The sequence below is a fragment of the Mus caroli genome, chromosome 13 (assembly GCF_900094665.2).
Source record: "Mus caroli chromosome 13, CAROLI_EIJ_v1.1, whole genome shotgun sequence".
Classification (NCBI taxonomy): Eukaryota; Metazoa; Chordata; class Mammalia; order Rodentia; family Muridae; genus Mus; species Mus caroli.
This window is the reverse complement of record NC_034582.1, coordinates 33,239,420-33,257,029: the sequence shown is the minus strand read 5'-3', so window position 1 is coordinate 33,257,029 and position 17,610 is coordinate 33,239,420. Positions and strand designations below refer to the sequence as shown.

General features: G+C 43.4%; 1 protein-coding gene and 1 non-coding gene across 10 annotated transcripts in view; one reads left to right on the top strand and one right to left on the bottom strand.

Moving 5' to 3' along the window:
- The window catches only part of Rreb1 (ras responsive element binding protein 1), a 177,610-nt gene that overhangs the window by 44,663 nt on the left and 115,337 nt on the right, over nucleotides 1–17,610 (bottom strand). For all 9 annotated transcript variants that reach the window (XM_029468436.1, XM_029468435.1, XM_021179960.1 and 6 more), the window contains exons 3-6: nucleotides 15,683–15,788; nucleotides 14,352–14,564; nucleotides 9,766–9,855; nucleotides 8,495–8,658 (exon numbers count right to left, since the gene is read on the bottom strand). In XM_029468436.1, the coding sequence (XP_029324296.1) occupies nucleotides 8,495–8,658; nucleotides 9,766–9,855; nucleotides 14,352–14,522 (425 nt within the window). In that variant the 5' untranslated portion in view covers nucleotides 14,523–14,564; nucleotides 15,683–15,788. The remainder of the gene's footprint in view (nucleotides 1–8,494; nucleotides 8,659–9,765; nucleotides 9,856–14,351; nucleotides 14,565–15,682; nucleotides 15,789–17,610) is intronic.
- LOC115029185 lies at nucleotides 3,069–3,175 on the top strand. The gene has a single exon (XR_003834739.1). It is a non-coding gene; the product is annotated as a U6 spliceosomal RNA (small nuclear RNA).

Here is a 17,610-nt window from a genome sequence, read left to right as displayed (position 1 = left end):
TAACACCCCGTGAACGGACAGTTTTATGAGATCTTTCCCTCCCTTCCAACTCACTGAACTCAAACTGGTCTTTCAGAAAGAAATAAAAAATAAGCACCAGGCACAAGTACACTTTTAAATTATTCTCTTGAAAATGAAACTGTGGTGAACCTTTAAAGTATAATAGAGAGGGAAAAACCACAGTGAAAGAGAAAACACAATCTCTAAACTCCTACTCAAGAGACTCAATTGACATGAGCTAGCATCTGCTTTGATGCATTCTCCTGCATTTGATCTTATTTGAATATTAAAATCAAGCAATAGGCCACTCTCGCCTACTCTTTTTTGGAGAATAATAGTAGTGTTCAACAACATGCAGAATTCTCAACTACAAAGTCCAAGCGCTGAAAGGAGCCACAGAATATCATGTAAGAGCTCAATGCAGACCCACACCCCACACTAAACATAAACACATTACAGAATACGCAGAAAAGATGCCTTGAGATGGCAATGGGGATTTGCATGATCTAAGATGGAGACTTAGGCAGCTAGCACTTAGCTTCCCTGCAAAACACTACTCTACACTTAGGCTCAGGTCGGTTTCCTCTTTTCGCAAAACCGTGAGCTGATCTGGCATGCAGAAGAGGCTGCTGGACTAAATACTTAAGGGGAAGTATCTGGGAACAAGTTGTTAAGCAACTAATGTGAGCCTGTGACGGCCAGGCCATGGAGCCTCCTCTAACAGAAATCCCGAACGGAAGGAAGGCTGATGAGAGGCTGCAGAAGTAGTCAGTCCACCAAATGTCACATTTATGAAAGTCTTCGAGTCTCAGACATGGCCCGTCACTGAGGTGTCAGCAAAGGAGGAAAAGGTTTAAATATGATCAAACGGGAAAGTTTTATATACAACCTAGTGCTATCTGTTGAAAGTTTCATAATATAATTAGGGAGAAATTGATGACTTAAAGACATTCTTCTATGGTGAACACATTCATAAATGTCATTGTCCAGGGAAAGCAACAGGCCACAGAGTCACATGGACTCTCAATAGGACACAAAGCATATTAAGGGGGGGAAGCAAGGATTAGAATGCACAAATATTTTTGGTTTTTTTTTCTCCCCTGGTTAGAAGTTTCAGTCTTTAAGAAAGCCCTCTAAACTGTACCAGAGGTGTGTTTACTTGAATATAAAATATTAGATATGCTGATGAAACTTAATACTATCACCATAAAACTACCACTCACCAAATACTCAACACATTTTATATATGTGTTGTGTGTGTGTGTATATATATATATACACACACACATATAATATATACATACATATACACACACGCACACACACACACATGTGTGTGTGATGGTATGTATTTACATATATTCAGTGCTGCTAATATTGTTGTGTATACATAATTAAAACCCCACAGGAACTCCTTGATAACCTCAGTAAAGCACTACATGTAAATTTACAGAATATTCAGGTATGTACTCTTTTTGTCTGTTTTATGTTGAGACAGGGTCCCACTCCTTAGCCTAGGCTGATGCGCACGCATCTCTGAGATCCTCTGATTTAGCCTCCGCTGCTGGGCTTAGGAGGTGCACACCACGTGCCCAACTATTGATGTACCCTCTTCTACGTGGAATTAAAGGTATTAAGGTGTCCAGTTCCCTGAAGCAATTCCCTTTTAACTGATCTTGTTTCCTCAAAATAGGTTCCTTCACTGTAAATGACTTTTAAAATGTTTTTTCTTCTTGTTTAGAACTATGTCAAGGTCAAGGTCAGGTGTCTTACTTACTTCTAGCTACTTGGGAGGGAAAGGTGGAGGGATAACTAAGAGCCTAGATATTTGGGGCCGGCCTGGGTGGCCATGAAAAACCATATCTCAAACAAACAAGAACAGGCAGGGGATGTTTCTAGGGAAACAAGACTTTACAATCTGTTCTTGGTGGAATGGCCCACAGGTTTTTGTCCTGGACCTAATCTCTTGCCTGGCACCTTCCTTCCCGCAGAGGAACATGGTGGCAGAGTGAACAGGTAATTTGGAGACGGGACTGGCTGAACCTTTGCATGGTTTCCTCCACACTTGAGAGCAGCAAGTATCAGGATTCGTTACAGGATGTCCTAAGAAATAGATATGACTATGGGAGAATTTCATGGGGCTCTTCCTCTTGGTGGGGATGGAGAGTGAAGAAGTGGTTGTCCTCTGTAGACAGTGGCTCACCTCTGCTCCTTTTCTGGATTAGTGCTGACCCCTGTTCCAGATAGCCATCGGCAGGCTCCGCTCAAGCATAGGAGAGAAGCATGCTGAATCCAGAGCTCCTGTGCTCACACTTCTGTGGAGCTCAGATTTTCTTTAAGTATAACGGGGACACATAAGGCTCTGTTCCTATCCATCAGCATCTTTGGGGTCAATGGTAAAAAAACCATGCACATCTCATCAGTTCATGGCAAGTAGGCGATGGCTCTAGGATTTCCCCTTTCCCCGTTCTATGACCTGTGTTTCAGAGTAAATAGGAAGGCTGCCTCGAGAGCACCCATCAGTCTTCAGCATCTCGTTAAGCCTAATAAACATCTGCAATGCTTTATAGCTTAAAGTGTGGGACACGAGGAGCAAAATGGGATTGGGTTTCCCTCTCTGCAAAGGCAATTATGGTCTGCAGGGTTTTACTTTTACAATCTTTTAAAAAGAGGAGTCATTTTATAGACATTTCATACAAGGTCTGCCCCCATCCCCTCTTTCAAGAGACTACCCCATAAGAGTTTAGTATGCTAGCTCACTGTGTTTATTTCACTATCAATCATACAGAGAAGGGACTGAGTGAACAGCCTTTGAAACTGGGATAACCAACACCTTCAGAAAACAGCTCGTGGCCAAAGAAGAGAGAAATACTCCACTAAAAAGTCACCTCATTCCTTCACGGCTCTGCCACTGAAGGCTTCTGGAACAACTTTTGCAAGTGCCAGAGCTTGGTGCCCTTTCCCCTACATTGGCCTCACCTGGAGGGTGTGTTCTGGCTTGGTTTCCCAAGTTTGATTTGGAAGGCATGCACTGTTTAATCCAAATTTTCAACATGAGAGCATCTGATGTGCTCGCTTCGGCAGCACATATACTAAAATTGGAACGATACAGAGAAGATTAGCATGGCCCCTGCGCAAGGATGACACGCATCTGATAAAGCATTTGGGAAAGTCAGAAGCTGGAGCCATAGTGAGGGTTCTGTAAATTATTTTCCGTATTTGACAGGAGACTCTTATTCTCCTCACAAACCAAGCTATAGGTTTGGAATAGGGTAGTTCTAGGGACCTGGGGAGAAGATCTAGCTGATAACTGCTTGCTGGACAAGAGCAGGACCTGAGCTTGGATCCCCAGCATCCACAGACAGAGCCGAGTCTGGCAGGGCACACTGGCAGGTCCAGTACTGAGGAGGAAGAGAGAGGCAGGTCCCTGAAGCTCACTGGCTGGGCCAGATAGCCTAGTTGGATCGGTGAGCTCCAGGTTCATGGAGACCTGTGCCAAAAAGTAAGGTAAAGAGCAAGTCAGGGCCTGAAGAAGGTACCTGACAATCTCGGGCCTCCACCAGCTTATGTAAAAATCCGTAAGAATATAGCACTACACACACACATTCTCCAACTTCAACAGCATGAGCACTTATAGGATAGGATAGGAACAACATATGATAATACTTTATTCAAAAACTCTTTTCCCGCCGGCGTGGTGGTACACGCCTTTAATCCCAGCACTCGGGAGGCAGAGGCAGGTGGATTTCTGAGTTGGAGGCCAGCCTGGTCTACAGAGTGAGTTCCGGGACAGCCAGGGCTATACACAGAAACCCTGTCTCAAAAAAACCAACCAACCAAACAAACAAAAAAAAAACAAAACAAAAACCCTCTTTTCCCTAAGCTTTCTCATAATTTCTTTACTCTATCTACTTTTAGTTTTAAGATAGCATACTATGTTGGGCGTCCTGTTATGCATACGTAATATTAGTACCTGGGAGGTGCCAGGAAGATGGCATGAGCCCTAGAGTCCTGGACAGCATACTGGATAGTCAATGAGTAACTGACCCACACACATCCATACACAAAACAAACCATGTCAATTTACTCAGTGTAATCAAAGTCTAAGAAATACAGGCTCTATGGTTGCTGCGAAGCAACTGTCAATGTGACTACCCATAACAGTTTAGTATTTAGTATGCTAGCTCACTGTGTTTATTTTACTAATGTAACAATCATACAGATAAGGGACTGAGCAGCCTTAAAAACAAGGTTAACCAACACATTCCAAAATAGCTAGTGACCAAAGAAAAGAGAGGAGTATTCCATTAAAGGCACCTCAATATCTGCTAAGAATACCCTGAACTCTTGATCCTTAGAGTTTGTGTTGAGATCTGTCAACCCCATACCCCCACCCCAGGTGCAAAAAAAAAAAATAAAAAAATCCTGGAATGGAGCCTAGACTCCTCTCACAGGCAACCGCCGGGAGGTCAGAGTTCACCTGCAAGGCCAATGTATTCATGGAGGCACATCACACACACAGCCTTCAGAGCAGGAGGGGAAGGCAGTGTTCTCAGTGACACTGTATCCTTCCCTCTCTTCCTCGGAGAAACACGGAACAGCCTGCTAAGTCCATGTAATGACAACAGCAACTGAAATACAGACAATCATTCCAAGAGAAATGCAGGGCAGCACTCTGGTCTCAAATACCAGCTTCTCAGTTGACTGCTTTCCTCTAACCATGTTTATCAGAACCTCAGTATCACCCCTGTTCTAATTCCCTCACACATCCCAGGGCAGTTGTGGCTCCTGCTCAGTGTGGCTCAGATCTGTGCTTACGAGAGGTCCCAGCTCACACCAAAGTCTCAGATCCTGGAATGGATCCACCCATGCAAATACATCTAGCTCCACTCTGACACATTTTTGTGAATATTTTGACATTTTTTCCCAAAAATACAGCTCTGCCAACAAATGAAGGTAGTAATGACTTTGTGATTGATTAGCAAAAGTCAAATATTCTTTTAACCCAGCATTTACAAGTTTTGGCAGAAAAGACAAAATAAATGTAGCATTATGACCTTAAATCAGTAATTGGGAGAAATCTGGGAAGACATATTTGTAGGCTAGAACAGCATATTCCTAAATAACCAATACATTAAAGAAGAAATCATGAGATAAATTAGAAAATACATGGAGGTAAATGGCAAAAAAATATAGTATACAAAACTTATGTATCCACCTGACATGGTGGCACACACCTTTAATCCTAGGCAGAGACAGTCAAAGCTCTGTGAGTTCAAGACCAGCCTGCCCTACACAGTTCTAGACAGCAAGAATCCTCTCTTCACTCCCCTAGCCCTAAAGTATGGAAATGCAGTTATTACTGCCTGTATTCAAAATATCTTCAGGTCCACAATCTAATCGTATACTTGACAACACCTGAAAAAGGAAGAAGAGAGCCTAGAGCGAGAGGAAGGGTGAAATGATGCTTAGGCCAAAACTGTGGAAATAGAAAAAAAAATAAAGAGGAAAACGTCAGTAGAACTAGAGCAAAGCCATCTCTACAGTAAATCCCATAATTAGGGCTAGAGAGATGGCTCTGGGTTCAGAGCGCTTGCTGCCCTTGCAGGACTCCAGGTCCAGTTCTCAGCATCTATACACTGGCTCACGGGGGCCTGTGACTACAATGACACGGGGATCCAAACTCCTTCTGGCCTCCACAAACATGGTACACATAAAACTCATGCCGTACACACACTCACCAACACATGAAGTAACAAATAAATGCACAAACAATAACAAAAAATAAAACAGTGTAGTTATCAAAATTTTGGACCTCACAGGTTAAAATCATTAAAAGGGAAGCCTGTGTGGCAAATACTTTGACTAGTGAGATGAAATGGTCAGAATTCTTCAAGAATGTAGCCAATAGGAATCTAAGAGGTTGGCTGCTAATCTGAAGAAAACTGCAAAAAAAAAAAAAGGAAAAACTCAGGTGTGGTCACTAATGAACTTATAAAAAAAAACCCAAACCAAACCAAACCAACCAGTCAACCAAACAAAGTACCCACCACCATCAGCAGCAACAAAAATCAACTCAACTTGTCAGAGTGTTTTCCAAAAGAGAAAAGAATGTTCCATGGTTCATTTTCTGATAGTAATTCTGACATGAAAAGCACACAGCATAAGAAAACTACACACTGGCATCTATTATGATCACAGCCCTAACCATTTATCAAAATACCAGTCAACCAAGCCTGTCACCATTAGAAATCCTTCGACCTATAGCACAGGACAGGATTGAATGACAGAAAACAACGACAGAAAACAAGCACAGAGATCATTAACAAAATCTAACGTCCCTGATAAAAACCATCCAACAGATGTGGAATAGTTAGGAACTTCCTTCAGCTGGTAAATTTCATTTAAGATATCAGACCCACAACAAGCAGCAGGGGTAGGGCTTCAAGGTGAATGCTTTCTTCCTATGATCAGAAACAAGACAATAATGTCTACACACTTTACTTCCATTTAGAATTATACTCCTGGTGCACCTCAAGAGATAACCCAGGAAATTAGTGACACCTAGAATGGAAAGAAGAACGGAGCCATCTCTACAGTAAATCCCATAATCTTGGGAGCAGAACATCTTAAGGAATCTACTAAATAACTCTGAGGGTGAAGAAGGAAGCCTAGAAAGGGTGCAGGAAACAGGATCAGTTGTTAAGGTGGGAGTGACAGTGCTGGCCTGGGGCTCAGCGATGGACGGAGTCCCTAGGGTTTCATTCCTAGCTATGAAGAGAAACAACCAGAAAGTAGAAATAGACCGAAACTGACTCAGCGGAGCCCAAAAGCAGGTATATTGTACGAGTCTGAGGCAAACCTGGTTTAGAGTTCCAGACCAGCGAGGGCTACATATTGAGACCCTGTCTTAAAACAATGCAGAAAAGAATCTTTGAGTAGATGGAAAGACATCAAACACAGCGACACACGGGGCACTGTGTTTCACTGCTACACTGCTAGACACCGCCCTTCTCAAAAATAGCAACTATGTCGGATAAGATTTAATCAGAGACATGATCTCAAAATGAGAAATTTCCAAATCAGAAACAACTGGGGTCAGGATCAGTGATGTACAATGGAGAACACCAGCCATCAGAGTTGAGGCCAAAACAGCCATATGCCAATGTCAAGCTGCCTGCACAGAGCGAGTGAGAGAGCTCTACTCAGCAGGAGAAGATGAGGAAGTCATCTCAGAGTGGAGCCGGTGAACAGCAAATGAGAGCCAGACGGAGGAGGCAGGAACGGGTCGAAACAGAAGTCAGTGATGTCAACTGGCCAACGGTGGTAAACAGCAAAAAGCTACAGTGTCAAATAATGTGTTAATGTAAAATGACAATGCAAAGTGGTGTAGGTACATTAACCACATGCAAGGGTCCACTTCCTGCTTTGATACCCAATGGCAGCAGAGGTGGACGTATAGCAGGACACCTTATACTACTGAGATCTGTACTACACAAGAAAATACCTCCACACATAAAATAAAATAAATCAAATGATAATATACGGAGGCCTTTCATGAAGCATGCCTCACTTGTGGAAGCTTAGACAGAGATTCGCCAGTGGTAAATGACTGCAGCCTTACCCAGACACCCAATAACAGCAGGTACTATTTACCGAGTGCTTACCATGGGCTGGGAACTATTTGCTAAATTCATACTTTCCCATCCTCATCCTAAACCGACTAAGTGGACTGGATTCAGAAATTTACAAACACCAGAGGAGACTTGGATTCTGCTGTGTCACTGACCATGAGAATGTGACAATCTGAGTCTCTTCTCCATCCCCAAAATGTTCTTAAGACGTTTTTGTTTGAAAGAGCAAGAGAACATTTAAAAGCTGTTTCTGCTCTGACTGAAACACATGCTACCCCCATAACACATATCCCATGGCTTCTCTTCTTGGCGTAAACCTGCCTCTATTTCCTGTCTCACTCCTGAGTGCACATCATTCCTGGAAGTCACCTCCTGTCACTTATTAGATGTTCTTACACCCTGCTTTATCTTCTTTCTGAAGCTTCAGAACCAGGCCACTTAACTATCAAGGGCTCCAGAATTCCCCACTCCGCAAAGAAAAATCTGTGGCAGATCTGGTAGGCCTATGAGGACATGTTTAAACTGAAAAGCTGTATCCGTGATGCTGCCTTGTCCTAAGGGTGCTTTGTTGTAATGAGCTGCCCACCTCTACCTCTCTAACAAAGGGAAGCTCCTAGTGGCACAGGGGAAAGAAATGAGGTTGTTCCACCCAAAGAACTCCAGGGCCAAAGGTTTAGCCTAGGCAATGCCTCTGATACCCTGAGATGGTGCGAGTAAGTGAATACAATCATCTCAGATTTTTCTCTATGGGAAATAGAAAAAAACAAACAAACACCCAACAGGAACCCTCTGAGCTTTTAGGCAGGTCTACTAATGGCTCAATGGTGCAGTCAGCCGCCCAAGCAAGGAACAACGCCCACCTGTGCATGTTCCCATTGGTGGTGAAAGACTGACCACACACTGTACACTTGTAAGGCCTCTCGCCAGAGTGCACCAGCATGTGACGATCCAGGGAGCTGGCCGAGCTCAGCGACTTCCCACAGATGCTGCATGAATGGTCAGCTCCTCCAGTGTCTGTGTTGTGCTGCAGGAAGCAATCGGTACAAAGGTCACTGAGAAGATGGCATTGGAAATACAGATCTGGAGATCTGTGAGAAAAAAACAGTGAAGTCTCTCCATCTCCCAACCCCCGACCCCCACCCTCCAGGTTTCTTTTTCAGTGTCTTCGAAAGAGCCAAAGGCATTAGAAGATGGGCATATGACTTTTTTTGTTCTATTATTTTCCACTCTGATGCAAAACTCAAAACTAGCTTGCAGGTCCATGGGTTAAACTAACATATATTATGAACTCCTCTGGACAGGAGGAGTCTTAACTATACAGCCAATATGAGAAACAAATAGTGTGTTCACACACTGGGAGGCCACAGTCCCTCCTCCAGTTTGAAGACTTAAGCTGGTTGTTAGAGAACAAAAACCTGAATGAGGTAGTTCCTGCTTCTGAAAATGACAAGGAAAATCTCTATCCACATCCAAGTTTCCTCAGTGACTAGGTGTCGTTACTATTTAGCAGCTTCTTAGGACTTTAATGCATCATCATTCCCCACTGTTCTCTCTGTCACCAGCAGTCTGTCATAAACCAGCAATGCCATAAGAGGACAAGGATACATCCTATGATAAGGGAAAAACAATCCCAAGTCCAGGAGCTCCTCGGCTGCAGGAAGTACACTGGTACCATTTAAATAAAGGGCAGGAATGGACACGAGGACTTTGGGCTTCAGCCAACTGACTACATGGCAAGGCGGGAAAGTCAGGTGTGGTGGCAGATGCCTGCAATGTAGCTTCTGGGACAGAAGCTACAGACAGAACTCAGAGTCATCATGGTGTGAGATTATGTGTAAAGGTCCCCACGACTGTTCCTCTTCCTCCACACACATACATATATAGAGCCATACTATAGTCTTTCATTATGAGGTTTAGTCAATACTGTTACAAACAATAAAAAGCATTATATCAATATAAGTGATAAGTTACCTGGACATTCTGTCTTAGAAGATACAAAAATTACTTCATAATTACCCAAGATTGCTAAAACACTAAATTTTAAACATAGCTTATAATTTGCTAGACAATTCAATTTAATTAAAATAAAAGCATCCTGTTAGTGAAAAACAATACAAAAGTAGGGGCAAACCTGACGGATGTGCATGGTCAGCTGGTGCTGGGTGGTGCAAATCTTTTCACATAGGGGACAGTTGTAGGAAGACTTCTCCTCTTTCGTTTCCTAAAACAAGGATAAAACGGGATGATTTGCCCATCACACTGAACTGGTGTCTTCCACTCCTGTCATGAGCCCATGTCTTAGAGCTGGGTCTAAGCAGCTGCAGTCATGACACTGGAGCCTGCCCAGGTGTTTGTGCAGGTCACTCCCCAATCTGCCCTCAGTTTCCTTGTTTATAAGTGGGAAAATTGACACTGGCTATACTGTGCTAAGACTACATTGGTGGGTGAAGAGGAAACAGAGCCATGGTGCTCTGCACAGATGAGGCAGTAGGTGTTTATCACTTATACCCCAGCTCTATACCATTGTCTTTTGTCGTATGTGTTTGTTGCTGCCCCATGCAGCCCAGGTTGGCCTGAAACCCTTTCAGTAGCCTAGGCTTTCCTTATCTCCATTTTCTTGCCACGACCTTCCATGTGCTAAGATCACAGGTCTGAAGCACCCTCAGAAACATAAGAGAGGGAAAGAGATACAACAGGAAAGTCAATCCCACCAGTGGAAGGCTTCCTTGGTGCCCCCGCAGTAACTCTCAGGGGGACTAACAAGGCTCTGCCCATAAAGCTAGCATCTTTTTGGCAGTGCCCATAAATAAAGAACAAGAAGAGCTCTGACCTCATCAAAGCCAGTCAGCATGGCAGCCCAGACTCAAGATTCTACACGAGGTGACAAAAAACCAAAAACCAAAACAAAAACCCAGCTCACTGTTTGGTTAGGTGGCTCGCTTTATTTTTCTTCAAAACATACAGGGCGAGCTTCCTTCAAGCAATATATTCTTACCTTCCTACAAAAAGGGCAAACTTCTTTCACTGACACTTGCTAAAAGTTCCTGCTGCCAAGTAATTCATGGGAAATCACAAGGAATGTCCAATATTACCTCCTAACTCACACAAAACTCAGACACGAGTTTTGACATGAGTCTCTGTTCCTGTCTCTGTTCCTAAAATGCACTGGACTCATCCCTGGGAAGCCATCAGGAATTATGATGGCTGAATATTATGTCACCAGGCTTTCAAAAACAGCAGGATCACCCAGGAGCTCGGTACAATACCAACTTCTAGACTCTCAACATGCTAGGCCAGGACTGGGGGGAACTCTTGAGATCTGTTTGTCTTAAAATCTCCGCAGAAGACACTGATGGCTAAACCAGACGGTCGTGAGCACTTCCATGGAGCACTCATGTAGACCTGGATGCAGAGCTCACACTGTGGCAAGTCCAGTCAAGAGAAAGCATTTAGGGGAGATGTTAGTGCTAAATGAAATCAGAGGCCAGGGAGGAAGAGAGGCTGGATGCTCTAGCCAACCTCCACATCCTTTTCTGGTCCTGGGTATCTCTGAGGAGATTCTTCTCATCTGAACTCATTTGACTGTTTTTGGGTCTCCACTGCTAATACTAATTGTTGATCACATGTTGATCAGTCAATTATAGCAACATCAGGCTTGTTTTTTTTCCCCTCTGTAATCCCTAGGAGATGGCTACTTATTAGGGATCCCATTTTCTGGAAAAGGAAACTTTAGAGTGCAGAGGGACAAGGGACTTGCTCCAAACAGAGAACAATGAAGTACTGACACCAGCTTAATCCTCAGACTAGCTGTTCAAAGGCCCACACCCAAACCACGATACTGTTATAAGTCTGGCCCTGAGGCACAGAAAAGCAATACCCTTGTGACGTTCATGAGAGGTGATGAGAATAAGCTATCCGAAAGACTGTGAAAACAAATGGCACCATGAACCAGATGGATGGATGTGTGGTGAGGTCTTGTTTGAAGCTGCCTTCCCTCTCTCGAGTCTCAGTGTAAGCGCCTTTCTGGTTGTGGAAGTGGGTCAGAGAACTAGGCCAGTCAAGCATTCTGTCTTAGAGTCTAAGGAATTTGAAGATCCCAGAGACATTAAAAAAAAAAAAAAATCTGGCTTCACCCAGTTATCTTCTAGTACACTTCTAGTTCTCTCTGAGGCACAATAAGAGGATGCCTCACAGGTCAAGACTTCCAGTGAAAAGTCAAGCTCTGGGGTATTTTTATCAATTCATCAGGTTAACAATACTATGTAGATTTTTTATAATAAGGAAAAGATTCAACAGTACATTGTATTAGTGTGCATTTAAAAAAAAAACAAAAAACAAAAAACAAACAAAAAAAAAAAAAAAACCTCAGCCAGATACTGGCTTTAGTCCCTGAGAAGACTGAGGCAGGGGATTGCTTGAGCCTTCAAGGTTCATGTTAGTCTGGCAAAACTGTGAGACCTTGTCTCAAAATAACCTCTAGCTAGACATCCAAGTGGCCAGTCACTTGAGGAGACATATTTTAATAAAATCATCCTGTGGTCACCTTGAAGTAGACACCAGGCACACATTGTGTGGAGGCACACAGGGCTGACTGATATTGACTCTAGGGTTGATCATTAACCTCTGCCAAGCTTGGAGCTGGCAGTGCTGTCGTGTACGCTGCAATGTAAGTCCACAAACCATGGTGGTCTGTGGAAGCAGATTTACTAATTTCTAAAGGTGAACAGAATAGCAAAAGAGCATTGTGATGATGGAAAGGGCTTGCGCTAAAGGATTCTGAGCCCAGTTATTACAGTCACATTGGTGAGAGAAACAAACTTCCTGAGCTGAGAGATAAAATTAGCAGCTAATGTGATAACTAACCAGTCCATAATGAAACAATCTGGCACCCTTGTCAGCATCCGGCTGTGGCTAATCTCTCCTGGAATGCTATGGTCACATGGATGCAACCTTTCCCAAGGCGCCCTCCATTCTACTCTCCCTGTCCAGTTGTCAGGCAAGAAGGCCACTTCTTCACATCCTGAGCTGTCTATGCACTGTGTTTTGTTTTCTTGAATTTGGTGCTGTATTTAGCAGGCCTCCTCTGGCCTAGGTCTCCCTTCTAAACACAAAGGCACTCTATTGGATCTCTGAGGGAGGAAGGGGTAGGTAGAACGCGGCTCACTTGCTTACACTGTACACTCATTTCTTCACCCCCAGATCCAGAGGTAGAAGGAATGACCCTAAACTGTCTCCATACGGGGAAGGAACCAGAACCTGGACTTGGGGCAGCTATGCCGTGCTGTGCTATTTAAGGAAAAGTTCTTGCCCATGTTCCATTCATTCTTGGTAAAGCAGAGAAGGATGAGGAAGACAACGAATGACCTCACGTTTCATAGTTGGCAGAGTAGCTAATGGAAATAGAAGCTAGGCCTCTTGTTAAATGAGTTGATAGACAGTGAGACAGATGGAGAGATGGACAGACAGGTATATGAGAGTGGAAATAAACCTTTTCTTCCCAGGGCTAGTGTTCCTTCTGTGCTCAGGCTGAGTATTTTCTCAGGCACCCACAGGAAGAGAGGCACACGAAGGCAGGGGGGGAGAGAAAGAGAGAGAGAGTTATCAATGCTCCAAGCCTATAAAACATTCCTGAGCTCTGTCGAGGCCTCAGGCTTGAGGTGAGGAACGGAGGCATGCACACACTTACATGCTGCAGGGAACATAGAGCTGCTACTCCACCTCCTAGAGGGCACATTGAGCTAAAAACCTGAGCGTTTGCCAAAGGTCATCAAAGATGTTCTCAGAGAGAAGTCTGCATAAGAACAGCCATTAGTTCACCAAAGCCCCACTGGTTTGTCCTGTCCATGCCGGCTCCCAGATACTCTGAGAAGACCACCTTGTCTCCAAACAAGGAGTAGTGTGACTACATCATACCAACAAGAAACTGATGGGGAAGTCACTGTACACTACATGATTTCACAGATGAACTGAGAATTATGTGCCCTCTGCCCCCTTATCTATCTTGTTAAAAATGTTGCTGTCAAGACAGCAACAACTTGTCAAAAACGTGCTCCGTTTGTTCATTAACTGAAAAAGACAATGCCTTGTTCCCAGTTTAGGAGACAGGGGCTTTTCTCACAACATTCATTCCTCCCAATTTCTGTTGATGCAATTACTCTTTCCAATCTCTCCAGATCCTGTGACCACTGAAAATTCAAGAGGATTAAGCAGACTGAACTCAGGGCTTTGCACTGCTATGAACCAACCGAGCACAAGCCTTTTCCATTCGACGGATCTTAATTGGGATTCTTTGAAGCCAAAAGCCAAAATAGGAAGCTGAACCCTGAACAAACAGGAACTTATTTGAAGATTTTTTTTTCTTTATTTCCACAAGGAGTTAGCTTAGAAAGAAAACAAACAAACAAATTAATCAGCTGTGTTAAGGGCTTTCTTCTGCATCATAGCAGAGGCAGCCAAGTGCACTCTATTAAACATAAGCTTCTGCTGAAGTCAAATCACAGGCAAAGAATAAGGGTGCACTCCCTGAAAGATACCATGGCACAAAAGATCTCCTCCATGCAAAGATATAAATCATGAAAATATTCACTCCTGAAAAACGACGACAGCCTTTAGGTATACCTTTAGTTCAGGATGTGTCCAGGGTTTCCCTTTAGGCAGTGTGGGAACTTCTACTCTACATTCTCCCAAGCTGTTCCCACCAAAGCCACAGACCCTTACCTGGTTCCTTCTGCCAATCCGATTTGGTCCTGGAGGCTTCATGGGGGACTTGATGCCCTGGGGGCTCCCACCATTCTCTGTGACACTCGCTACGCTCATTACTGCTGACATCATGGTGTTGATGGAAGACAGGTCTGAGCCTTCTAAACCAATGGGCGAATTCGACGTCATCGGGACAGGGTTTTATGCTTCTAAGAAGTCTCTGCTATAGAACTGAAAAAGAGAAGTCAGTGATGTCCTTGTGAGAAAGTATAGGATTATCATAGTCATGTGGTGCTAATCATAGCTACCACGGTAAAAGAGACAGAAGTGCCCAACACCCTTGTCCTAGTTCAACCCAAACCCAGAAGAGAGCTCAAAATTATTATTATTATTATTATTAATTATTACTTCAGTTTGTTCATGGTGTTTATTGAGACAGGAGCTTGCAATGTAGCCCAGGCTGGCCACACTATGTAGCCATGAATGACCAGAACTCCCCAATCCTCCTGCTTCAGGCTCTCAAGTACTGTGATTACAGGTGTGAGCCACCACACCCAGTTCCAAAGCAGCTTAAGCTTTTTTCTACTGATGGAACGCTTTTCCGTTCCGTGCTTAGCACCAGTGCAATTCAAGCCTTCTGAAGCATCTTCCTTTCCCCTTTCTTGTTTATCCCACATGTACTGTGTGGCATGTTTTGTGTTTGCACGTTGGTGGGCCCGTGTGTGCTTATTGTGTCGTTTCCTTGATTGTTGCCTTCTTTATGCACAAGGAAGTGTCTCATACAAAACCCAGAGGAAGTGCTCACACAGAACCCAGAACTTGCTGATTTGGCTGGTCTACCTAAGTATCCTGTCCCTGCCTCCTGAGCACTGGGTTATGGGGTGGGTGGGGTGGGGTGGGGTGTGTGTGTGTGTGTGTGTGTGTGTGGTGTACCATACACACCTAGGTTTTTAATGTGGGTGTGGGGGATTCAGACTTTGATCCTCGCATTTCCATGGCAGTTTATCCAGTGTGCCATCTCCTGAGCCCAAGCTTTCCCTAATCTTTGGGAGCAGAGTTCGGAAAGGCCTGAGCCTTTCCAAGAGGAAACAGAGCTCCCGTTTGGCCAGCACCTCCCACGTACCCTGTACTTGCTTTCTTCTAATTAAATGTCCTAGACTTAAGAACTAGCTGATAGGAAACTCCAGGTTTCCTCTAACTGGATGCAGTTTGAAGAGGATGTGTGTGCTGATTCTATAGGTACCAACACTGCTGTAATTGTAACCAAATTTAAAACCAACATTAAAAAGCAGGTTTCCAAAAAAAAGTTACCTATACCTCATAAAAGAACTGTCTCCACTGCAAATTACCTCCATTTTCTGCCCCAAATGATAGTCCTTGCTCCTGCTGTCATCCACACGGAGTAGGAAATGACTCTGCTGAGCCCTTTTCTTCTCTGGATATCACTCCTTTATGCTGGAAGACAAACAGGAGACACTGCATTAGTTAATTCATCAAGGAAGGCGACTCAGTACTGTTGGTAGGGAGTGAAGGGCACATGCCTTTGACCCTCTGACCCCAGACACAGAAGTGAGAGAATCTGAGTTCAGTGCTAAGCCGGGCTATGCGTAGAAACTTGTATCTCAAAAAGGAAAAGAAACAGATTCAGTCTCTTTGCTTAGAAAGGAAACTGTGGAACCATTTATTTGCTGTAATCTCAGATCATGCTCGTGAAATACAAGGAGGACAAAGTAAGTCACCTTTTTCTTATAAAACTGTATGTGGGTTTTCAACCTATCCTCTCCTGCTGTCTCACAGACGCTCAACAGCTGAGGAATTCTTACAGTATTTTACTCTTTCTCAGCTACCATTTCACACAAATTTTCTCTTATACTGCACCCCATTTCTTCACAGATCTCCACTTGACTCACTCCATTTCTCATTTCCTAAGAGCTCAGAGTCTAACAATAAATATTAGGCCATATCTAGAAGACACTGGGTGATAGGAAACAAACAGCCAAAAGGAAATTCATAACTCAAGCCACATCAAAATTGACCTCATTCCTAAACCAAAAGATAAAATATATGGGAGCAAGGAATTTGTTCGGCACATACGGAACTTTGATCCCCAGCACCTCCCTGCAAAAGACAAAACATGCCTCATGCTGTTACGATCTGATGCGTTCCCTCGAACGCATTAATTCTCAAGCATAGGCTGATGAGTGGTCTTTGGGGGTGGGGTCTTTTAGAAGGTTAGTGAGATCCAATGAGGGGGAGCAGCAGCAGGAGGAGGAGCCAGCAGACTTAACCTGCCTCACCAAGGAAAGAAACAAAATTCAAGCCTGAATGCTGCCTATCCATGAAGTCTCCCCACTGGCCAGCAGACCATTTCAAATTAGTAAAGTGTCTGCATGTTTGGTTTCTCTCCTTTCTTTGGAAAAAACCATAAAGGCAGGAGTGCACACCCAGAAGAGAGTACACACTTACTTCTTTTTTAATAGATTGATAACAAGCATGTCATCAGTTCCTGCTGGAACCAATCAGCATGTATACATACCCATTTTATTCCTAAATGAACTGACCTCTTTTAAACGTTCTTCTCTGTATTTTTAATGTACAGAAAAGTTTAAGATGGGTGACTAGAAATGGTCACTATAATTCTATTATGTTGGTAAAGAGAAAACATATCTTTCTACCAATTTATATCAAGTTTAGATGCTGGGCTTTGGTCTTACCATTACCATCCCCCTGTCCCCCCTTTAAGACAGGGTTTATCTATACAGTTCTCTTTTTCTTTGTTTGTAGACAGGGTCTATCTATCTAGTCCTGGATTCCCTGGAATCCTTTATGTAGACCAGGCCAGCCTCTAACACACAGAAATTCCCAATGTTTCCATCTCAGGAGTGCTAGGATTAAAGACATGTACAACCACGCTTATATAGATGAATCTAAAAAGTAAATATATTTATCTATTGTCTTTGTTTGTTTATTTTAAGAGACAGTCTTTCTATTGTAACCCAGGCTGGCCTCCTTCAGATATCCTCATACTGGAATATTTATAGCCTTTTCAAAGAAATTATGTAGACTCTGGATTACTTTGATATTTCTTTTTTTTTTTTTCCTTTTTTATTTTTTTTCACTGTTTTTTTTTATTACATATTTTCCTCAATTACATTTCCAATGCTATCCCAAAAGTCCCCCATACCGCCCCCCACTTCCCTACCCTCCCATTCCCATTCTTTTGGCCCTGGCATTCCCCTATATTGGGGCATATAAAGTTTGCAAGTCCAATGGGCCT